Here is a 24,823-nt window from a genome sequence, read left to right on the forward strand (position 1 = left end):
CTCATGTGTGGGGCCACAGATTTCGTCTTATTCCATTTAGCGTTACTTTTGTCAATGTATTCTTTGTCAAGTTACATATTGTGTTTAACAAAGTTGTTACATTTTGTGGTTTCATGTGGTTTGGAGTGTAAAAATTGTGATAGTTGTGGATGAAGCACTCGGGAGGAACCTCGGATAATCATCTTGTGCCCCTGGGGCTGCTACACGCGTACCTTAAAAAACACTTCTTGGAATTGGTGGTATCAATTTCATTTGTATACCTTATAAATTATATTTTCATTGATGTTTCGAACTCTAAATAGTTTACAATGATAATGATAATAATAACAATAATGATGATGAACCTAAAACTTTTTTATTATTATCCATTCACTAAAATTCTATTCCTACAATATAGTATAAGCTCAATTAAAATAAAATCTGTCATAGATTCCATTTGACATGATTATTTCATTCTAAAGATCACAAATAATAATAATAATAATGATATTGGTTATAATGGGGATGACGATAGTGATCTTATAGTAATGATGACGATGATGAAGATGATGAATCGCTCTGTTGCGTCAATTAATATGGAAATGTGTATCACTTGATATTGCTCTCACTGGAAAGATAACAGAATCCAAAACAAAGAATTTACCGATGGTTGGACATATCAAAGTGAGTAGAACGCGTTACATTGTTACATCCGGTTTGACCGGTTTTAGAGTGAATTGGATTCTATTCGTGAGAAAACACCACCAGACGTCTAATTTCACATTTAACGAATCACGTAAGTTAAGTGATAAAAAAGACATTTGGAAAAATGCAAAACGTATTCTGAGTTAATTCAAACCTATTTGTTTATTTTGAGCTAAATCTAAAAGGTTCGAAATGTCATTTCTTAAACCAAGAGTTATGAGTTACGCAAGATACGTGATAAAAAAGATATTTGGAAAAATACGAAGTTTATACCTGTAAGAGCATGAGCTAAGTCTAAAAAAAAATTGAAAGTTGAGTTCTTGAACCAGGGTGAGACTCTTCAGCCTTTAGCTTTTAATTCAAATTTAACGAAGTATTCTCCTAAAGAATTTAAGCAGATGAGTTTTAACATCTCGTATGATGACTGTTCTAACAGCGCTTTTAAGTCACGGATTTCTAAATACAAACCAGGCTGACCAGCAACATGGGTGACCTCAAAACCCGCAGCTCCGAGAGCACTGCCAGTTTTAAGTAATGGATGAAAATCAAACTTAATCTTTACAAGACGAAATCCTACCATGACTCAGCTGCGGCTAAAATTGTTTTGATATAATTGTCTATTTCCCGCTACTAATTCATTGCGTGTACAGACTTGCTGCGAATACAATGTCCCTTTTGATCATAGCGGACGCTTCCTCCATCTTCTCTCCAAGCTTTGGATCCCCGATGATGCGAGCGGCATTTCTAACATCACGACATGTCTCGTCTAGTCGCTGAATGCAGCGAACAATGATCCCTGAAAAAATAATTGAAATAATTCTTTTAGTATTTATAAAGTTGAGTATCTCTGCAGAGTGAAACTAGGTAGTTCAGTCCAAAAAAATCGACAGATTTGAAGTTCGAATCCTCACACGTCACCTAATGTTCATAACAAAGGTTAAACATCTTTCACTAAAGTAGGGGGGGAACCCTTTAGACTCTCCACAGAGTGAACCTCTGCGACGAACTCTCTGTAGTTCAGTAAAGAACAAACAAATAGAGAGATTAAGTTCGAATCCTCAAGGGTTACTCTATTGCTTGTCACAAGTGAACAACATCTTTCTCCAGTCTTTTTCAATCCAAAGGAGGCGATGGAACCCCACTAACACTCAAATCGCAATATCTTTTCCTGATCGTTCAAAACAGTTATAGGAAACCACAAAGTATAAATTGCAAGTCGAGAAAGAACCCTAACTTAAACTTCAATCAGTTGGTATATTATTCCTCGGAGAGTTAGGCAACCGGAGGCAAAAAAATACCAGTCCTCCATCTGGTAACTTGAACATGCTGGTTGCTTTCTCCTACCTTCCTGCACATCTGTCAAGTTGGTTATTTCAGAAAAAGGCATTCCTCTCGCCCATTCAAACACAACCTCCACCAGGCCAAAGTTGTACTGCTTTTTAAATTCTTCCACAGACGTAGACAAACCACATTCAGACTGCAAGTTAGCGATCCGTTCTGCCATTTGTAATATACTCTGCTTGCCCTGAAAATCATATGAAAACATAGCTCCTTATGAGCAGCGTCAAATAATAATGTCAAGATTAATTAATCAAGGTTCAAACTTTCATATTGTGAGCAAACCTAAGAAATGGACTTTCTGTGGAAAATCAATTTTCTCCCATGGCAAATACAAACAATGACAATATCACAATGCTGCCTCTGTCGAAGGGACATACCCAAGTCGTTATTGAAGATTGAAGGCCACTGTCTCTTCCCTATGATTATTTTCATATTAGACTACGAGCAGTCCCTCCTTTTCTGCGAAGTCCGTCGCGCGAGCAAAACAAAAATTGATGTTAAAGTGCCGCGTGGAACTCTGGGAATGAGGCTTTACGTGCCTATCACTCGCAGAGTTCCACGCGGCGCGCAAACATAATTTTTTCTTTCTTTGTCCGCGCGACGGACTTCGCCGAAGAAGAAGGACTGCTCTCTTTCCATGCCAGAGTGAATGATAAGAGTGAAAGAAAAGACAGCACGCCAGCCGGCACCTCTCATAAATAAATAAAATAAATAAATACGTAAATTGAAGCTCCCCCTTAGGGGCTTTTCAGCCACAATGTAAACTAACTTAGTATTTAAAAATCCCCACTGGCAGGAGGCAGACCAGTGGGCTATTTACAGAGCGCAGCCGAGGAGTTGAACTAGGGGCAACCAAGAACAAATCCAGTGAGTGGCAAGGTGGAGGATTTGAACCCGGGACACTGGATTACAAGTCCAGCACCCTAACTTGGGCACTTGGACACGCCGCCTCCTTAAACAGAAATAGTATTTGTAGATTTCTACCTCTTCTAGCGTCTTGGTTAATGTTGGTTCGCTGCATCGGCGCTGAAAAAGAAAGAAATAAATTAAGACAAACACTTCGGTAAAAACCAAAATAGCCGTACAGGTGAAAAGTAATAAGTCTTCTCTTAGACATTTGTGGGCTCTGATAATATATAAATATAGGCTGTGAATATGGGCCTAAACTAAATGCGACGTTTACCTGCTGAAACACAAAGCACGACAGCAAAGCCACAATCTCCGTGGGATGAAGATTTGTGAAAGTATTTTCAAACACGAGCTCTGTGATCATCAGCTCGTGGTTACTTATCTCGCACGCCACTCTTCCCTTCAACTGTACAGCGTTAGTTGCGTCCACGTAACGTAATTTTAGTAAAACCTGAAGAATAAACAGCAACGGCGCTTAGAAAAAGGAATGAAATTAGTTACGCGGTATTACAAGTTTAGACCTGGTTTAAGGGGCAAAAAACATTTTCACGACGAGACACGAATTTGAATGTCAGTTAACAGTTTTACCTCTGCTCTTTGCTGAAGTTCCTCTCTGTGTTGGAGACTCTCGTCTGACAGTAAATATCTTAGGAGGGTCACGTGCTCACTCAATTTCATCTGGTTAGCGACTGTTTCAAACTGGAATAGAAAACAGAATAGGCTCTTTGCAAAACTTGATCACCTGATCAACTTTCGGTAAACACGAAAACAGTTCACTTTTGAAAAACTTTGTTAGCACAAGCTGAAAGAGCATATTAAAATTAGGTAACCTGAGAATTTTCAGCCGTATATCTCAAAAGTAGCGATTGCAACGGCCTCCGAAAGTTGGAAGCATTTGTATGAGAAAAAAAAGGTCTTGCCACCCAGTCACTGACATGGTTTTCCATGCAAATCCTTCTAAATTCTAAAATTTTCAAAACTGTCGTTAACTCTTCCCTTAAGCATTTAAGGGCTCAAATTACCTGTTTTGAATTAAAAGGAGATTTGAGCCCTGTAATGCTTAAGATGGCTCGTACCGGCTTTCATCTTTTTGATGGTTTGTAACTTTGAAAGAATACAACAGAAAGACTGACTAAGGCCAGTTGAACACTTTTACGGGGTTGAATTATATAATAATTGGTTATCCAAAAATAGGTGTCATTTCGTCACTAGCAGTTTCCATGGCAACGCTTTCATAGGCGTATTCAGACGCACTTTTTAGCTTGTGGCTTAAATAATTCGAAAACTAACCCGGTGAAGCCCTGATTTTTTTCAGTGATTGCTTTTGGCACTTGAAAAGGAAAATGCACAAAGATTTTAAAAAAATTCTACGGAGCGGAATTTCAGAAAATCTAGAAAAAAGGCAATTTTCACACATCGCAAATTTCCTCCCGTAGAATTTTCTAATTTTTTACTGATTCCTTTCGACGTTATTATCATATTGGAACAATAAAAAGAAGGGGTCACCGGACTTGTTTTCGTGCAATAGCTTTCGTGAGTTTAGCAATTTCCACGCGCGTTCTCGCGCATTTAAAAATCTGGATTCTATAAGATCGACATTTTCTCATGATCTGTTTTAGGTACCGCTGACAATTGCGTGTGCTCGCGCGAGCACCTACGATCTGATGTTTACAGACGCTTACTGCTAAGAAAATCATTAAAGAGCCGTCAAAGACAGCCTCCCGAGCTCATCTTAAAAATCCTACACATGACTTCTGGCTATATCATATTATTTTCCTTGAAGTTTCAAAGTCTTCTTCCACTTCAGGTAAATTATCCTTCACTTGAGTTCTTCTTTTTTCGCCGTCGCAAGATTTGATATCGGTTGAATATTTCTTTTAAATGTGAAGTGAAGCAACCTTTACTTCTCCGAAAATCGTCTTCTTTATCTTAGTTTCTTTCTCCTGCATTCACAGTGGCCGCTCAACACATCAAATACAAGCTCTTAGGTAAACTTCTCACATAAGTAGAAAAAAAATCCTCGCGCCGCCATCTTTGTTTTAAATTTTCGTCTTTTAATCTCGCGCTTCTTTCGCACGTTTCTCTCGCGCGTGACGCAAGAGTGATCTGTTCCCCGCGCGAGGAAACTGGTACGAGCCACCTTAAGGAAATATTTCATGACAGTTTTGAAAAAGTTAGAAAAGCATTTGTATAAGAAAAACAACTTTTGCCACCCAATCACGCTGACATGGTTTTTCATACAAATCCATGTAATTTTGAAATTTTCAAACTGTCATGAAATATTTCCTTGAGCATTACTGGGATCAAATAACTCTAACTTTCGGCGGCCGTTGCACTCGCTACTTTGAGATGTACGGCTGAAAATTCTTAAGGTAACTAATTTTAACATGCTATTTCAGCCTGTGCTAACAAAATTTTTCAAAAGTGAACTGTTTTCGTGTTTACCGAAAGTTGATCACGTGATTAAGTCATTCAAAGAGCCTATTCTTTTTTATCTTTTGCCTTCCTACCACTTATATTTAGCGCCCTCTTCAGTTAACACCGCGAGAAGTTATTCAGATGTAGACATCTCGTAAAATAAAGAACAAGAAAATCATCAGGACTCCTGACTTGAACTTGGAAAATGACCTGGTTTCCTCATAGTTTCTTTGAATAAATGAACTCACATGCTCCGTAAACTTAGGGCAGTTCAAGCATGCGTAGTTTGCCAATTGTTCCTCAAGGCTTTGTTTTCTCGCTATTGTCGTCACCATGTCTATGTCCCGGATGTTAAAGTCTTTAAAAGGATCCATGGTGGTGAGTCCCTCAGGATTGGCCTCGGACAATCTAAGCAGCTCTTGCTCTGCACTAATGGTAGTTTTTCCTGGTAAGTCATTCCTTCAAAGAAATCGACTAAGTTAATCTTTAAAAACTGAAATAAAAAGTCACAGAGAACCTTTCCTAGAAGAACGAACTTTAAAAGTATAATCAAGGCGTTCGTGACTTACCTAAATCTTGGCAGCATTCGCTTTTTACGATCGTCTATTATCTTAGTGGTATCAACTTTCATTTGACGGACAGAAATAGCAGTGATGGCATTTCCATTTACTTGTAAAATGTGGTGAGAACATCGTCCCTCGGGTAAAAATAACTTTCGTTTTATAAAAGGCTGCACCTCCTCGTCCATATCAGGTTCGTCAACTTTACTTTCTTTTGACGACTGAAGTTCGTTGTTCTCTTTGACAAAATGTGCAAAAAGAAGTTCATCAGGAATTAAACCTGGCAATCAAATTCTTCGACAAAACGGTTTAATAACAAACTAACCTTTCAAGTTAATAGTAGAAATCCTTCTCTCAAATTTCACACAAATGAAATCAACATATTCATTCAAAAGCGATCTCTTGTATAGTCAAATGGTTATTTATTTAGCGATTTGAGTCAAACAATCAAATTCGCGACGATGGCAAGTCCCAAATAGTTCAAAAATGTATTTACAGTTACGGTAATGATTCTGCCTAGTTCCAATATGCGCCTCCATCCTTATGAGCGCCTCCTGAGATCTGTTTTTGTTAAAAAGCGCCACTATTGAGTATACACTCTTATTCTAATAAGCGCCCTTATTCTGTTTCAATAGTAGCACTGTTGAAGTGCGTGTACATTGAGATCAACCGTGGCTCATCTTCCTTTAAATACGAAGGCGCGCTATAAAAGGAGCCTTAGGTCCCACTAGACCATTTGTCAATCAACCGTCGTGTGATGTAGAACTCTTAGAGTCAAGTCAGCTTGAGCCACAGCTACTCCAAAGCAGTGAACAGCGGGCGCATTCCTCAAAATTGTTTTATGTCTTCATCACAATAAAAGAATTTTTGAGATTTGCATTTCCTTTCTCCAAGAGAAACTGTCTTTATTTGTGGCGGTAAATTTGAGATCGAAGTAGGTGGTTCGCACGTTACCTCATGCCACCATGCGGGTGGAAGTAAACAATAGATATCTCAAACAACAAACAATATGAAATACATATATATGAACTGCGGTTATGAAACGTATATGTGCACGATCCTTCGCAGTAAAGCACTATTTAAGCAATAGTGAAAATCAGACCTGAAAAAATTCAGGCCTGTACGGGATTCGAACCACTGACCTCTGCGATACTAGTGCAGCGCTCTACCAATTGAGCTAACAAGCCAACTGGGAGCAGGCCATCAAATTAATTCGACATAAACCCGTAGATGATAAATCAAACAACAAACATATGAAATACATATATATGAACTGCGGTTATGAAACGTATATGTGCACGATCCTTCGCAGTAAAGCACTATTTAAGCAATAGTGAAAATCAGACCTGAAAAAATTCAGGCCTGCCTTGCACATATACGTTTCATAACCGCAATTCATATATAGTCCGTTTCTCCATCTTTTTCAAATAAACATTAAAGATTCGTTTCGACATTCAAAAGAAAAATAAGCGCCTGTCCCTAAGAGAAGCCGGCTGTCCCTAAAAGCGCTCTGTCTCGAGTAAGCACCCTCCCTCGAGTTACCAAAAGTGAATAAGCGCCCCGGGCGCTAAGTCGAATCATGACGCTACTCATTTTCTTACCTGATTTGTTTTCCTTTGGGTCACATATCACCAATACTTCAAATTTTCTTTCCGAAGCACTCAACACCATTTGAGACTGCATGGTCGAGTAACCCTGGGGAGAGGCATTTTCTGCCTGCAATATGACAGCTAAGGCGTTCTTGTGCTCAGCGGTAGTTATCGTGACAATGCGCCCTGGAGAGAGAGCCCGCTGACCATGTGGAGACGACAATATTGCGGCCTGAATGGAGAAAATAATCAAACTCCTCCACTGATACCCCTTAGGAAAGTGAAACTGTCACACGCTAGTAAACATACCAAGCAAACGTATTACAGTCTGCTGAGATAGATGTTTCAAAGCAACATTGAAATAAATTTTTTCACCTGTGCACGCTGTATGTATTAAAAAATAATAAGACCTAGTAAAAACGAAAACTGCATTTGACTCGTCTGGGTAGCTTGTGTAAATAGAAGCCTGATGATTGATCGTCACACAAACTACCCAGTATGGCTAACATTTGGTATACTTGGGAAATTTCTGACAATTCTTTATCCTTTTTAGACATCAAAGTTTCAATTGAAGGTCACGGTTTATGCACTAGCGTGTATTACAAACCTACAGACGCATAATTACTTGTTATATTCGTCTTCGCATCCATCTCACGTTAAGAATTCCATTTCTTTTTCTCAGTTTCTAAGACTTCGTCGTTTATGCAGTGATGACTCTGATTTCCACCACAAATCAGAGTTAATGTGCCAGTTTTTCGATAAACATGGTTACCCTGTTTCTGTCGTTCAAGCGGGTTACCACCGCGCCCAACTTATTGATCGACATTCAGCACTACAAACGTCGCATAAGGAAGATTCCGACCGCATTCCATTCACTCTCACGTTTCACCCTCACAACCACTTAGTTAAATCCATCATTCTTAAAAACTTTAAATTACTTCAAAACGATCCAGAGACAAGCACTATCTTTTCGTAGCCTCCACTCATTTCATTCAAACGAGACAAAAACATAAGCAATTTTTTGATCAGAAGTTCTTTTCAGACTAATGACCAACCAGGCACTTTTAAATGCGCTCGTGCACGATGCAAAACGTGTCCTTTCATTCACAACACTGATAAAATATCGGGACCTAAACGATCCATTAAGATGACCAATCACTTCACGTGCACCTCCGCCAATGTAATCTATTGCATAACTTGCACTTATTGCAAAAACATATACATTGGCGAAACAGGCAGAAGACTAGGTGACCGATTCCGAGAACACCTTCGAGACGTGGAAAGGAATGACAATGGCACATCGAAACCAGTCGCTAGACATTTTAATTTACCTTATCATTCTAAGCAACATATGGCAATCTGCCTTATTTTCCTTACACTTATTCTTGTTTTTCTCGTTGCCATTTTCCCACCAATAACGTAGTTCCATTCTCTGCCTTTAAAAGCACACACAACCCACAATTCCTTTATTCGCTCCAACGAGGGGCTAAAGCTCGAAACGTCAGCTTTTGCAATCGTTACGGTGGCCAGTTTACCACTTCAACTTTGTTGATATATCCAAATTATTTCGTTACTCCCACCGACACAGCCCCAAACAGTTTCTTTCGAAACTATCAGCCTTTTAACATTTGGGTACAATGAATATATGAAGTTCATATATTTTGAACTGCGGTATTAGATACGTATGATGCACGATCCTCGCAGTAGAGAGCGCTATTTATGCAATAGCGAAAATCAGACCTGAAAAAAATCAGGCCTGTACGGGATTCGAACCACTGACCTCTGCGATACTAGTGCAGCGCTCTACCAATTGAGCTAACAAGCCAACTGGGAGCAGGCCGTTAAGTTGATCACGGGTTTATTGCGAATTAACTTAACGGCCTGCTCCCAGTTGGCTTGTTAGCTTAATTGGTAGAGCGCTGCACTAGTATCGCAGAGGTCAGTGGTTCGAATCCCGTACAGGCCTGATTTTTTTCTGGTCTGATTTTCGCTATTGCATAAATAGCGCTCTCTACTGCGAGGATCGTGCATCATACGTACGGCTAACATTCTTACTATTACCTTGACAGTGTTTGTTAGTTGGGACAGCTCTCGACATGCCTTGAAATAAGACTTCAGATCTTCAGAACAAAACATACAATCAATATCGTTTATATTCTGTAGTTTTTTTTCCAGTTCCTCCATTTGGCGTCTTCTTTCCTGAGCGTCTTTCTGTATATGGAACTCAGCGAAGCTTCTCTTCATCATGTCCTCTACGCGCAACTCCTCGACTCGCAGCAGATTCAGTATCATGGAATAAGTCAGACGAAACCTTGAAGTCAGCTGAGTTGGTTTTCCCTGTCAAACAAAAGAGAAAAAACAACTATATTGTCAGTGGGTGTTTTACCCGTCTCTATTCAGTCTTCAGTCACTCTCGTAGATTTAACAGACTAATAGTAAAAAGCTACTGAAGGGCTACAAAACAGGCCCAATGCACTCGGAGACTCAAAGTGCACCATTGACAGCGCTCAAGAGCACCCATGGTTGCTTAACATCACCCTACTTACCGCCAACGAAGACTAGAAGTAAATTAGTCGAAACTTCCCCATCTCCAATTGCTAACGACTGCTCATCATGAGACAGAGCATTATAAAATGCTTATCTATTTACGCAGGCGAATATTGCGAAGCTAACCACTAGATTCAAATGACAAAGTTTGCTGAGTTCTGAAACGTAGTTCACCCTACCAGCATCATCTTGTGTAAGTCTGACATAAGCGGTACGTTTCCTTTACACAATATGATAACAGTCCCAGTAGGGTCCAGACCTCTCCGCCCAGCTCGGCCAGCCATTTGAATATATTCACCAGGCAGCAAATCCCTAAAGCTTGTTCCATCGTGCTTTCTGGTTGTATCAAACACCACTGTACGAGCTGGCATGTTGACACCCATGGCAAACGTTTCAGTGGCAAAGAGGATCTGAAAACAAACCCACTGTTCATTGAACAACACGCTGTCAAAATCGTAACAAGAACAAACACGCCACTAATTGAACATCATAGCTGTATAGACCCCCCTTCCACCCCCCAACAACACGGTCAATACAGCAACAGGTTACTGTGAGAGTTCTTCATCTAAGAATATATGAGGCGCCGAAACACTTCGTCAATGAAAAAAACTCACCTTTACCAAGCCTCGTCCAAACAGCATTTCCACCATCTGCGTAATAAAGGAAGTTTTTTTGACAAACCACAACCTAATCAGAATGTTCGCGGATTGAGAGGGTCGCGTGACAAGTTAACGGAGACAAGACAAATGAATTTTGGCTGTAATAACACCTGAAGATCACGTTAACTTACTGGAAAATAAATGTTACGTTACTCGACTTACTCAGATTAGAAACATTACCGCAAGAATAAATCTACGCGTGGATAATAGTACAACACAGACCTCTTTAATAATAGGCAGTACTCCACTGTGATGGACACCAAGGCCGCGCTTAAGGAGCTCTTGTATCCTGGAAACCTACATAACAGGGAAAGAACGGAACTTTTTACGGTAGAGTGACAATGTACGCAAGAGAGAATCTTGCGCTTGAAGTAAGTTCAGCGATAATTCCAATCTACGGCAAGCAAAATTTTCTTGCAACTCTCGTAATTCTTCTTGAGCACAAGCTCAAATAGGGGAAACACAAATTTTCAAGTATGTCAACCCTTCAGAAAGATCTTCGTTGGATGAAGCAAGCGGCACACAAATAAGCATTTCTGGTTCCAAATGTACCGTCCTTTTTAGACCTTGTCTCATAACGACTTGAACGAATAATCAGATGAATATACGACAGCTCCTGCCATAGCTTACACTGCTACAAGTTGCAAGGCCAAAGGATGGAAATAACCTGACCACTCGAGGATCCGACAGCAAAACGCAACTTTAAATGCAAAATCAATGCGCAAAAATCTTACTTGTGGCAATTGTCTGTCGGATCCTTTGAGTCTTGCAATAGCTTTCTGAATAAAAACGTGGATCACACTCTTCTCGGTTGAAGTGGTAAGATCGAGGTTACCAAGCTGGTCTGCGTTGTCATCGCATCTCTTCCTAGAGAAGGTAAAAGCGACCACGGGAAGCTTCTCCTTCTTACGGAGCATTTCGATCACAGACAACCAGATGTTACGTTCCTACGAACACACAGACTCTTGGTTAGTTTAGATGGTATAATACACCAACCCACCCCACCCTCATCTATCAGCTGATAGAAGTCTTTCCACTTCCGATTTCACCTCAGCTAAACGTAAGCATGACATGAAAACTGGACTCATGGAAACAACCTTTCGGCCTGATCTGATCGGTTAAAGAAGTGACATAGATCCTTTTAACACAAAATTACCGCAGTTCATTTTACATTCTGAAATTAGAAAAGAATAGTAATCCCACTAGCAAGGATAGGAAGCTCCTGTATCGAAGATGGTTTTTTTTCTCACAACCACTGGCATCCATAATTCAATACTCCCAGGTGGAGATAGGCGCTGTGATAGTAAACTTATCAGGCCAAGAATGTAACAGACTGATAGACTGATTTCGAGCAAGACTTCCATGAAGTTAGAAGGATGGCAGAGTTAGTACTTGTTTAAGTATGCGTCCTAACTTCCTAAAGGTCACCGTTTTAGTCCCCTTTTGATCTTCTCAACATTCGCCAGTCTCATAAACTCTCGTTTTATTTTTGGTTTATTATCACCTCTTTGATGTGATCCTAAAGCATGTGAGAATCTGTCATCTTCAAGAGTTTCGTTTTAGGTAATATAGAATTTTGTAAAGGAACAATCAAAATATTTGTAAGTATTTGGCCACACACCTCCCGGATGTTTGTTGTCTGGTGAGTTTTGGAGCCATACGCATCTTTTCCTTTCCCCTCTCTCTCTTTCTTGGCTGCCACGGCTGCTTCGTAACCGCGCGTCAAAAACTTACTGTCGGCATCCACAATCATAAACAGTTCATTACTTGTCTTATTACTATTGCCTGTGTATAGGAAATGCTGTAAGGGGACTGGGCGCTTCAGAGTGCTTATCACGTAGATTTTCTTCTTCTTGGTACGTCTGTGAAAGAAGAAAACAAGAGAAAATTTGTAATTCATCTCAGGGAGCGTGATGGGCGCCGGGAACGCAGCTGACTTGAAGATCTACTGATCATTTCCAGAACAGTTTGACCGGATGCCCTTTTCGAGGGTCATACTAGCGAAACTGATTATTAAAGAAGATTCTCGAATAAACCCTGAAAGATCATTAGAAGATGCGAATATTGGCTAACTACATAATTAACCATCTAAATATGGCAAAGTTCATGATTGAGACAGAGTAATGGAGCGATTATACTCTCACCCAATCCAGTCGGCAAATTCCAGTGTATTAGGCACAGTTGCAGATAGCAGAATGATCTTGACTTGCGCTGGTAACATAATGAGAACCTCTTCCCATACAACACCTCGCTGTGAAAAAGAACATAACATCACGCTCAATATTACAGCCACTCAGTAAAATCTTAGATGACGCACGTAACAAGCGCAGCATGCAGCCAAACTGATAAAGGCAGAGTAGCCTCTTCAACGTGTTTTGTATTGTTACATCACGAGAACTTTCCAAGTCGCCTGATGTATGGCTTTAACTGAACTAACAAGGCAATTACTTACCTCTGCATCATTTACGTAATGAACTTCATCAAAAATCACCCACTCTACGTCTCTGATGACATCTGAACCATTGTACAACATGGAACTGTCAAAAGTCAGATGTGATTGAGTTGAAATTTCCTCATGAGGCTCTTTCCTCATGAGGCTCTTTCCTTTCCAAGGATAGCGCAACACCATATGTTGCCAAATTGGAACTTAAGCGGTGTTTTAATGACCAATATGGGAGAACGCTACATTAAAAATCGTGCCGTCAGTTACGCGCCCATTCTTCCGCCTTTTTTATGTGACTCTGTTGTTTCATGTAACTCAATTGCATGTTTAACCTTTATAGGCGGGTTTTTAGCAACATCATCAAAAATAGGTGCAGTCCAGAGCGTTTTCCCGATCAGTTTAAGTGAAAATCAGAGATAAGAGATTTCAACTATCACAGAGGCGCAAGAGATGACAGCAAACTAAAAGTTATCGTATGGCACCATGCACAATAAACGGCGTTAGTGAAAGGTGGGAGTTTTAAGAGCCACCGACCGTGAATATCGAGAATCCGCCGACAGGACCCTTTTAAAGAACCTTTTTCGAAAATTATATTAAAAAGTTCTATCGCCCTTTTCTTTTCTCCGAAAAATCGAAAAATTCAAAATATGCCTAAATGGCCGTTGTCTCCCCCGAAACAATGAAAAATTATGCAACTTCGGCAACTTCGTACGCTACAACGCGATGCAATCCCGCTTTTAAATTTTGTGTGCTAGTAGATGGTCCTTTTATCTCTTGGAAAATATTAATTTCTCGTTGTTGTTACGTTTAGGTCTGAACAGTGACCCGTTGAAATAAAGTACTGCGCGTCTCTTTTGCGGAGGTAAAATAAAAGGTCAACTTCAGTGTACGTCATCTTAAAGCTTTATCCTTGTATTTTAATTCCTCCAGTTCTCTATCTTGGCCCGCTATAAGCGGCACGTCCAGGTTTAAAGGAGTTTGGGCTATTTTGTCAAAAAATGCGATGCGAAGCCCTGAACAGCTGTCACGACCCATTTAAAGGCCTTTAGATAGGTCTTGTATGATATATTTACAAATCAAAATAATATCTTCTTTAAACTTTATCCTTGTAGTTTAATTCCTCTACGTTTCTTTCTTGGCCTCGTTGAACGGTTGTCACGCAAGAGGTCATGTATTTGGTACATTCCTGGCCAAGATGGAAGATTGGCCTTGACCTCTGGCGTGACTGCCGTTCAACGGATCGCATTACATTTTTTGCCATTTTTTAGCCCGAACACTTTGAAAGCTGGACGCGCCGCCTACGGCGGGCCAAGGAAGAAACTTTGAGGAATTAAATTACAAGGATAAAACTTTAAGATGACATATATTTTAGTTTGTAAATATATCATACAAGACCTTTCTAAAGGCCTTTAAATGGGTCGTGACAGCTGTTCAGCGGTTCGCATTGCATTTTTGACAAAATAGCCCAAACTCTTTTAAACCTGGACGGGCCGCTTATTGCGGGCCAAGATAGAGAATCGGAGGAATTAAAATATAAGGATAAAGCTTAAAGATGATGTATATAATAATTTTTAAGTATATATGGCAGACTTGTTCGTAGACCACTGAAGTTGACCTTTATTTTACCTCTGTGAAAGAGACGCGAAGTACTTTATTTCAACGGGTCACTATTCAGACTTAAACGTAACAACATAGCAAGAAATTAATATTTACCAAGAGATGAAAGATTCATCTGCTAGCACACAAAATTTAAAAGCGGGATTTTATCGCGTTGTAGCGTACGAAGTTGCCGAAGATGTATAATTTTTCATTGCTTTTTTTTTTTTTTGGGGGGGGGGGGAAGACAACGTCCATTTAGGCGTATTTGAACTCTTCGATTTTTCGGAGAAAAGAAAGCGCGATAGAACTTTTTAATATAATTTTCGAAAAAGGTTCATTAAAAGGGTCCTTCAAAAAAAATAAAACGAATTACGAAATTTTCTAACTGTCGGCAGATTCTCGATATTTATGTTCAGTGGCTCTTAAAACTTATCACAGACCAAACTGAGAAATGAGTACTACCCCGTAAAACTTAAGATACTCTAACGGTACAATAAAGTAATGCGTTCTACTCACCGCAATATTTCCGTAGTCATGATCAAACAGGACGCCTCAGGTTTGATCTGCAAATCACCGGTCAGCAGACCTACATCCTCAAAAGTGTCCTTGAACTCGCGGAACTTCTGATTGGACAAAGCTTTGATCGGTGACGTGTACACCGTCCTACGCAAGAAGACAAGAGTAAACCGACGGTGAGGGGAAACTTCGGGTTTGAATATTTTCGTAAGTTACCCATGGCCTCTGTTTAAAAAAGTTGTCTCGCATTGACGAGAACATGGCGACTTGGAAATAAAATAACCAACAAAAAAATCCCTCTCATAAGTCTCTTGATCGCTTAGTTACATATCCTTTAGGTACTGATATTTCACGAAATAAAAAAGCCTTAACATTTTTATTTCCCTGCTTGTTGGAATAAATTTTACTCAGCACCTTCATTGCCTTTATTCCGACAAAAAAAATCCTCAGTGCGAAAACTAAGAGTACCTTGTTGCTCAGTTAAGCTTTTCAAGAAGTGAGAGGAGGCAATCAGGGGTTGTAAGTGTAAATAATATCCTTATAAGTAATACCACTAGGATCATCAGACGAGTACCTTGTCATGTGTTTACTGGCCAAAGCAATGGCATATTCAGCCACAACAGTCTTTCCAGCTGAGGTATGAGCGGCAACAAAAACACTTTCGTTGTTTTCTAAACAAAGGACGGCCTGCTTTTGAAATGTGTCCAGCTCAAATTTCCACTGTAAACATCAAAGAAAGCAAATGGTTTCCTATATGGCTTATATATATGAAAACCCATTGGACACGATCACCACTGTGCCATAAAAAATGCGTTTAGATTACTAAACACCTGGTTGAGGCTCTATAATCGGTAGATGCTTTCGAGACGCAGACGGCAACCGGAAGAAGAATTAAACTTACTTTGGCGCGCTTTGACGACAACAATGTATATGTATTGATCGTGAGGTCGTCGTTTAAGCACTTAAAACGAAACTGTGCGATCAAAAAGGTGAAGTGAGCAAAAGAAATGAGAAATTTTAACTTCAGGCCGCCGCGCCGCCCGCGTCTCAAAAACATTTTTGCCTAAGGTCCCTGATAATGAAAACCCCGCAAACCAATAATGAACTTCAGTTCTCTGTGATATCGAATGAACGGAAGTAAATCCTACAAACAGAAATACTTAGAAGAAATCAGTTCTTACAAGTTACATGAAGGCGTTTGACACGTTCCAAAAACGAAAAGAAGCACGCGATCTTTCCGTTTCCATCTTTCGTTTCCATTTTCATGTCATTTCAAATCCAGTAATACGACTTTTAGCCAAGAACCTGATTTATTTCCTTAATAGCCATATATTTTCTCAATTCGTAAGGGAACCGAATGGTCTTCTTTTCGTCTCCATTACATCAAAAACACTAAGTAGATTAAGAATAATTAATCTTAGCTAAAAGATAATCCTAGATAAGCGTTAATCGTGTTTTGAAGAAGCCGATAGTGCACCTTGTGCGCCATATCAGGAACTCGCTTATGGAAATCTTTGACAGGTTCTTTGACGTTCACCATTACAGCCCACTCCTCTTTGGTGGGTTTGTCTGCAATTGACGCTGAAGAAGTACGAGTTTTTTCTGAATCGCTTCCCTAAAGAAATTAAGAAAGCATTCATAAACTATAAAATATAGCATGTCTTGGCGTTAAAGGTAAACTACAATCCACAAGTTACTATGTCAGAGGGCTACATGCCAGCAAATGGGAACGATCACATTCGTGCACAGTTCAAACAAGAAAGAATTTGATTGTCTTAATATGAATTTTCTCACTTTTCCCAGATCTAGACATAGGTTCTAACTTTTCATCTGTCTTACAAGTAACGCTAAATAGACTTTAGTCATTCCTTTTTAAAAAATAACTGTTCCAGCACGCGTTATTCAACTTTGTAAAAGTACAACTGAGGGCTTCAATCACAGATCGACTTCTTAAACATAAATTGGACTTGACTCAAAAGATCACTTGAATATAGTAAACGTCTCTTTAACCAGCTCAGCTTTTTTGAAATTAAATATTTTATCATCAACCAAAGAAAACCAAATCATTTTATTATCACGCTCTCCGTTGGGTTTTTCATTGTGCAACACTGTAATATCAAGTGGCAGATCTAGTCCTTTGCGTACATGTGAGGGAGTAAGTTAAAGGGGCTTGGGATGGGGTGGGGTGGGAGGAGAAAATAAAGCAGCAGACTCCTCTCCTTGACCCACCACTAATATCAAAGCTCTTCTCAACACAAGCATACACTGTATTTTATATATACCTCTACCAAGACATTCTCTAGACTATCCTGTCTTTGGAGACTACCTGTGAAAAGGAAAAAGGTACAAAAATCATTTTTATTTCAGGTCTTTTAACTGTTTCTTTATTTAAACTTGTTTGTTCATGCTTCAAAATCACTTCAGTGCCCCTTTAAGAATATTACCAATCTCAAACCTCCTTAACTTTCTCTTGCCAATATTTGGATCTTACTTGCTGATAATCAATCCCTTGATTTCTGTTTTACAGTTAATAGAGAATTTGAATGTACATTTACTGTTCTCACCCTTACTGCTGTCCTCTGGATCACTCACAGATCCACTCTTTTCAGAAAGCTAAACACGGGAACACCAAAAAAAAATACAAGTAAGTCATTAATCTGGAGAGTTAATCAAAGAAAAAAGGTATTCTACAGAAGGAGTGACCCCTGATTGAGAAAACTTGTTAACAACAAGAACTCACTGCATTGAAACTTGAGTAACAGCTTCCACTATTAAAAGATGTCTTTGAGACAAACAATAAAAGGTAAAAAATGTGTGAAAGAAATAATAAACAAAGTTTTTGACCAAACAGACAGACTGTGATCATTTCAATACTCAGAAACCATGGCCAGCAGAATCTTTCTGGAATGTTATAGTGCCCAAAGGAAAAAGGCCATCCAATGTGAGGAAACTGTATTGCCTACAGATCAAATTGTTCACAGTTTTTTTATTTCAGCAGTGACATCTGAATTTGATTGAATGCGTTCACTGACTAAGTCATATTGCACCTTATCTATGCCCTCCTCATCTGTCTCCAGGTCATCACCATCATCACTGTACTCCAGGTCTTCTAGTGTTGTGCCAGCAATGATGTCAGACATGGCTACAACTTGAGGTATGGGTGCAAAGGATTCTCCATCTAAAGTCAGTTACACATACAAACAGCATAAATCAAATAATTGCCAACATAACCATGGACAGGGAAAAATAAAAAAAGGTGAGAAGAGCACTCAAGCCAAGTGGCCCACATCGCTGGAGCTCATCTGATTTCCATAGCTGAATGAATAAGATAAGGAGTGTTGCTGCTCCCCCCTGGATGGGATGTTGTTCCATTATAAGTCACTCTATCCCCTTTCCACCCCCACCCACCCACCCACCCACATTTGATCAGGCTTTTCTGATGGTTAACCGGTACCCTTTAATACTCCTGGGTGGAGAGGGGCACTGAGAGTCAGCCGTCTCACCCAAGAGCATAACTCAATGACACTATCAGGTTTAAACCAGAGCTTCCCAACCTGGAATCTGGCATGCTGACTGATAGAACTTCAGTTCTCCCACAAATGAAGATTACTGCTAGAGATAAAACACTGCTGGAAAGCCCCTGAGGCAATACAATGCTATGGTTATTTTTTGAATGATCCAACCTTGGTCTTCTTTATCTTCAGTGAATCTAGCTCCATGTTTAAAGCCTGGTGGTAAAGACAGAAGATCTACGGGTGTAAAAAGAACGAATACAACAGTAACTATGTTTTCAAGCCTTAGCTACAAATGCAAATTACAAACATCATCAAGCACATCATTAAGGATATAAAACAAAAGACAGGGTTGACTGTATGATATACCTTTCTCAAAGTTCAGCTCACCATCAAATACCAGATCTGGTTTTGTAGTTTCCAAGGTCTCCATACCACCTTCAAAATTAAAAGGTCAAGATTAACAAACAAGTTTTAATCACTTAAACTTGATGGAATTACATTCTTATACACAGTAACTCATGTACTTTGTTCTCTAAAATGTTTATAGTGATTTTCTGTAATTCTTTAAACAGACATTCTGCACCAGAAGGAAAAGAGGAACTTGAAATGAATGGAATGGAATGAGTTGTATAAGCTTGGCATTTGCTAGTATTGTGAAAGTTGCAGCCATAGGACACCCGCAAAACTGTAACTTAATTTATCTTTGGTTACGATGAATATATGAAGTTCATATAAAAGGTCAAGATTAACAAAAAAAAAAATATGAACTTCATATATTCATCGTATCTGATTTATCATCACAGGTTTATTATGAATCAACTTAATGGCCTGCTCCCAGTTGGCTTGTTAGCTCAATTGGTAGAGCGCTGCACTAGTATCACAGAGGTCAGTGGTTCGAATCCCGTACAGGCCTGATTTTTTTCAGGTCTGATTTTCGCTAAATATTGCATGAATAGCACTCTCTACTGAGAGGATCGTGCATCATACGTAATTTATCTTTTTTTGTGTATATTCAACTGTTTGCTACATGTAAGCATATTGCTGAAAGCGAACTTCATGTTACCTGGTAAAAATGGGTAATTGATAGACTCTCCTCTTACAGATGCTGATAGGGGCCCAGGTTGTCTTAAAAGTGACATGGAATTTTTTGAAGTACATCCAGTATCTGTCAACATTACCTGGAAATATCGGTAAGAACAATAACAAGTTTCAAATATCTATTCACTAATAACTAGTGTGACTAGTTCAAGTTCCATTATAAAGGCTTTGCTTTTCCTAAAAAAGTTCATTCAATACAGATTTATTTAACAACAACTGACAAAGATGGTCTGCATTTAAAGTGCCAACTGCTGGATATGGGGCCTACTTCACAGATATTCCAAACTGGCATAACTGTTAAAATTCATACAAATCATGATGATATCAGAGCGACTGTGATCATGCTGAGGTCCATCACGGCTAGCTTACATGGCGATCTCCGGTCATTGCAGTGAAGCAAGCCTCAGATTATTACGTTGGACACCCTTCAAGTGAACCAAACTGAGGGCTTGCTCTGATATCCTTTCCAATGTGTTGAGTGGGCCACATCAGTCACAGCAGCCAAGTTTTATGGCACTGTCATCACAAGCAAATCTTCTTGTTCCTGTAAATTTGGCTGTTGTTCATTTCATAAAACACATGCCTTGAGCAGTTTGTTTTCTAATTGTTATGTGAAAAAAACTTGCGTGTTTTATAAGGCACAATTTGGCCTGATTTCAATGATCATCTCGTGTTCAGATTTCATATTAAGACTAAAAAAAACTTCAGGCAAAAGTGTTACATGTAAATTCAGCCCACTGAACTTTTTCAGTTTGTGAACTATTGCAGATTGTGAACTTTGATGGTTTGACATTTTTGACAGTTTCAGGCTTGTTCAACCAGTCAGATTACTTGAACCAATCTTACAAGGATTCTGATGGGCCTGTTATGACTGCTCTACAAGAGTTTATAGTTCACCACTAAATTTTCTCCGGTTCTTATTGGTTTAAATCGATCACGTGATGCGATAGTGTCCATCTGTGGAGAGACACTATCAGCCCATGGTGCCCGTCCGCAGAAAATACCTGGATGGATAGTGCCCGTCTGCGGAAAATACCTGGATTGATAGTACTCATCCGTGAAAAGTTTTGAATAGTTTGATGGCCACAAAGTTAGGCAGATTGGAAAAACAGTGACTTTTCAATTCTGACAGGTAGAACGTATTATTTAGCCAATGTACGGTTGCAAATTATTGACATTTGTGACAAGCTGTAGGCGCAGAAGAAAATTTAGTGGTGAACAATAAAAACAATAGAGTGTTTATGTCTTGGAACTATCAGTCTGATAGTTGCCCCTTGGAAATTTGATGTTTTTAAAACTAGCATATTTGTTTTAAGAACATCAAATTTCTGAGGGGCAACTATCAGCCGATAGTTCCTTGACAGAAACACTCTATTGTTTAAATAGAGCATACTGATGACATTCAAGAAGTGGGGAAAAACACTTGACTACATCCCATGTTTCTTTTTACACTCCCTTCATGCTACAGCCTCTTCCTGTGTGCTTTACAACAGAAGAAAGCACAGTCAAGGCTTCTCTAGCTGTTAACTAAAAGTTATCAATTAACATAGCAGAACACAAAAAGACTGTCCAACTGGAGCATGCCACAAAGTGGAAAATGGGTACCATTCATTACCTCATTATAACCTAGAAGCTCTCCTGTTGTTGGATTTCTCTCTACTTTTAACGTTAATGGAACAGGACACACATCTGAAAACAACAGACTTTCTGGGTCTTGTTCACGGGGCCAAAATCTAAAATTTAACAAGAAAATATATCTCAACCCTTTGATGCTTTCACTCCCAAGATCTCCTTGGTTATGCCCCTTACCCTCAGCCATACAATTCTTATGATGTTAGTTCAGTGAATTTAGTATTGGATCAGCTAATAAACCTCCAGGTATATTTTTCTTTCCTCTTGTCACTTTTCTCTTTGATATTATATTAATACTGTAAGGAGAAAGTCTGTCCTAGTCACTCACAGGAGATTAAAGGATTAATGGCAGAGATAATAAATAATATCATGGTTTCTGAGCTGAACTTCTACTTTACATAGACTTGTTTTTATCACCTCTGTGTGCGATAAAAGTCATGGATGGGCAGCACAGTAGGATCCAGAAGATATTTCTCTAAATCAGTCTTTAGATCTGGTGCAAACAAAGGTGGTAAACCACAAGGAAGCTGAACAAAAGAAAAATATCAACATTTCAAAAACAGTTTTACAAAGATAGACTTACAGTAGCTGACAAAGTGTTGCTTGATATTTTGAGAAAACATACATTTGACATATTTTTTTCATACCCAATATTTAAACACCTTCTACATTCAAATACTGCTTACCAGATAATAAACCAAAAAAGGCAGAACAAAATAATTGATCAACTTACTGTTGTCAGTGGTTTTAATTCCTTTTTGGAAGATTTATTGAATGATTCTGGTATAACTTCAATTGTGCCTGTACACCCAACTTCCAGAAGATCAAATGTATATTCTAATGTTTCAGATCCATGCTCTGCATCTGGGTAAGAAACAAGTATAAAGTAAATCAAAAGAGGGTTCACAGATAAAAAATTACCACTCTTTATTATATAGATACTGATGAAATACTGGGATTTTTCCTTTAACTAAAAATTTATATCTACATTGCGCACAGCGAAGATACTATTTTTATCTTTCATGTGTGAGGATATTGTCATTGCCATGGTTACTATATGGCTATTATAGAATTTTTCTCTTCTTCATTAAGATTTTGACTTTTTGGAACAGAATAGAGGTTTTGCACAGCAGCCATGTTGCATGGCAGGAACAATAGATTATTTTTCCCATGGGAAAAATTTTTCTTTCTTATGCCATATATTTTCATTGTTCCTGCCATTCGACATGGCTGCCATGCAAAACCTCTATATATAAGTATTATTGTCTTAATTTCTCCTTTATAACTTTATATCTGAGTTTCATAACATTTTTGCAACAGGCATTTTGTGATAGGTGACCACTTTAATTGCACTACTTTGCTACTTCGAAAATGGATAAAAAAAAATGGTCCTGCTTTGCGTGGAAATTTCACCAGTATCAATAAAATAAACAGAACATTACATGGCCATTTGGGGATACGAATTTTATCTTCTTGTGCTAAAAGTATCTCTCACTCATTCACTTCACTCACTTGTGAGAGATACTTACAGCACGAGAAGATAAAATTCATATCCCTGCATGGCCACATAATGGCCACATAATATCCTCTATTTACATTTAACAATTATTCCATGAGCGCGTGTTGGATATGAGATGATAGATAGCCAACAAGGCACGTAGCGCCGAGTTGGCGATAATCATCTCATATCCAACAAGTGCAAGTGGAATAACTGTTTTATTAAAAATGTTAAATTAAATTTTATTAAATTTTTAGCTGCCTTTTAATTTTAAGCTGACACGTACGCTTGCCATATTTGTAGATTATGGTATATTGGTTAATATACCATAATGGCTAAGCCAATAAAAAGTCTTGAATTGTATTATCCAATGATCTAGTTTTTAATAATTAACAATTATTCCACGAGAGCGCGTTGGTTATGAGATGATATATAGCCAACGAGGCGCGTTGCGCCAAGTTGGCTATAATCATCTCATATCCAACAAGCGCGAATGGAATAATTGTTTTATTAAAAATGTTCAATTAAATGGTTAAATTTGATTAAATTTGATTAAATTTTTAGCTCCCTCTTAATTTTAAGCTGACACATATGCTTGCCATATTTGTAGATTATGGTATATTGGCTGATATACCATAATGGCCAAGCCAATAAAAAGTCTTGAATTGCATTATCCAATGATCTGGTTTTTAATAATTACTGTTATTAAAAACTGGATCATTGGATAATGCAATTCAAGACTTTTTATTGGCTTAGCCATTATGGTATATCAGCCAATATACCATAATCTACAAATATGGTAAGCGTACGCGTCAGCTTAAAATCAAAAGGGAGCTAAAAAATCCAGTTTCTTCTTACAAAATAATAATTTCTTGAGGGCGTTTTTAATAAAACAATTATTCCACTCGCGCTTGTTGGATATGAGATGATTATAGCCAACTCGGCGTAGCGCCGAGTTGGCTATAATCATCTCATATCCAACAAGCGCGAGTGGAATAATTGTTAATTATCCCATCCCTTTTCTTTTTTGTTTAAGATTGCCCAACCTGAAAATATGTAAATCCATTTTATTATAAAGACAGATTTATTTAATACACTGAAAATTTGTACTTATCATTTGTCAGAATGTTCTTAGGGTGTAACAATATAAACTGGTATATTGACTTGGCCTCCTTAAAACAGTAAATAACTTTAATTTGTAAATGTAATATTTAAGACTACATGCGGCCCAATTTGTCCTCTTACTTCTTAATTGTACTGCTGGTCAGTTGTAATTGGGTATTGCTCAATCAAGTTACTATCCTTTAATTTTTGAAAACTGTCCAACAAAGGATTAATTTGGATGATTTGAAACTATCCAAAAGAAATTAAAATAGCTAAGCTAACAATTTCGAATTAACTACCAGCTGTACAGTTGAACCCTACTATTCATCATACCTCGGAGTTAGAGATAAATTGTCTAAAATTTGTTTTGGCAAGAAAAATTTTTTGATCAAAATTAACCACCTCATCAACCAGCGGAACAACAAAAGCTGTCCATAGACAAAATGATTCATTTGTTGCAAATTGCTTTCGGTTTTTCTTTGACGGCCCAAAAAGATGATTATACGTGACCTGAACAACAAAATTGACTAATTGAGAGGTTAACACCTTTTACCTCTCTCTTCCATGTTCTGGATTTCACAAAGACAGCTTCTATGCACAAATTGCTGCCATTTATTACTGCCGGTCAATCCTCCCTATCCGACTTGCCGCCATGTTACCGAACCTCAAGCCAAAGTACTGGGTACACTCTCCTCAATCTCTCTCGAACAA

The 24,823-nt window shown here is 38.6% G+C and overlaps 1 protein-coding gene across 2 annotated transcripts; it reads right to left on the reverse strand.

The window, feature by feature from the left end:
- Positions 1 to 333: 333 nt before the first annotated feature.
- Positions 334 to 24,800, reverse strand: LOC111321051 (superkiller complex protein 2). 2 transcript variants are annotated; one of them, XM_088757755.1, is made up of 29 exons: positions 24,666 to 24,800; positions 22,244 to 22,374; positions 21,928 to 22,037; positions 21,494 to 21,611; positions 19,844 to 19,958; positions 19,147 to 19,215; positions 18,949 to 18,993; positions 18,313 to 18,443; positions 17,830 to 17,878; positions 17,548 to 17,591; positions 16,743 to 16,880; positions 15,840 to 15,985; positions 15,266 to 15,412; positions 13,160 to 13,244; positions 12,852 to 12,958; positions 12,329 to 12,569; positions 11,442 to 11,654; positions 10,930 to 11,004; positions 10,663 to 10,698; positions 10,228 to 10,458; positions 9,563 to 9,838; positions 7,514 to 7,733; positions 5,922 to 6,150; positions 5,601 to 5,811; positions 3,523 to 3,633; positions 3,209 to 3,385; positions 3,010 to 3,051; positions 2,029 to 2,209; positions 334 to 1,480 (listed from the first exon to the last, which is right to left on the reverse strand). In XM_088757755.1, the coding sequence occupies exons 1-29, from the start codon at positions 24,676 to 24,678 to the stop codon at positions 1,320 to 1,322; spliced, it is 3,852 nt and encodes a 1,283-aa protein (XP_088613881.1). In that variant the 5' UTR covers positions 24,679 to 24,800; the 3' UTR covers positions 334 to 1,319. The 2 variants fall into 2 exon arrangements, with proteins under 2 accessions (XP_088613881.1, XP_088613880.1); XM_088757754.1 differs by having other exon boundaries at positions 18,949 to 19,014.
- Positions 24,801 to 24,823: the final 23 nt, after the last annotated feature.

This window comes from Stylophora pistillata, chromosome 4 (genome assembly GCF_964205215.1).
Source record: "Stylophora pistillata chromosome 4, jaStyPist1.2, whole genome shotgun sequence".
NCBI lineage: Eukaryota > Metazoa > Cnidaria > Anthozoa > Scleractinia > Pocilloporidae > Stylophora > Stylophora pistillata.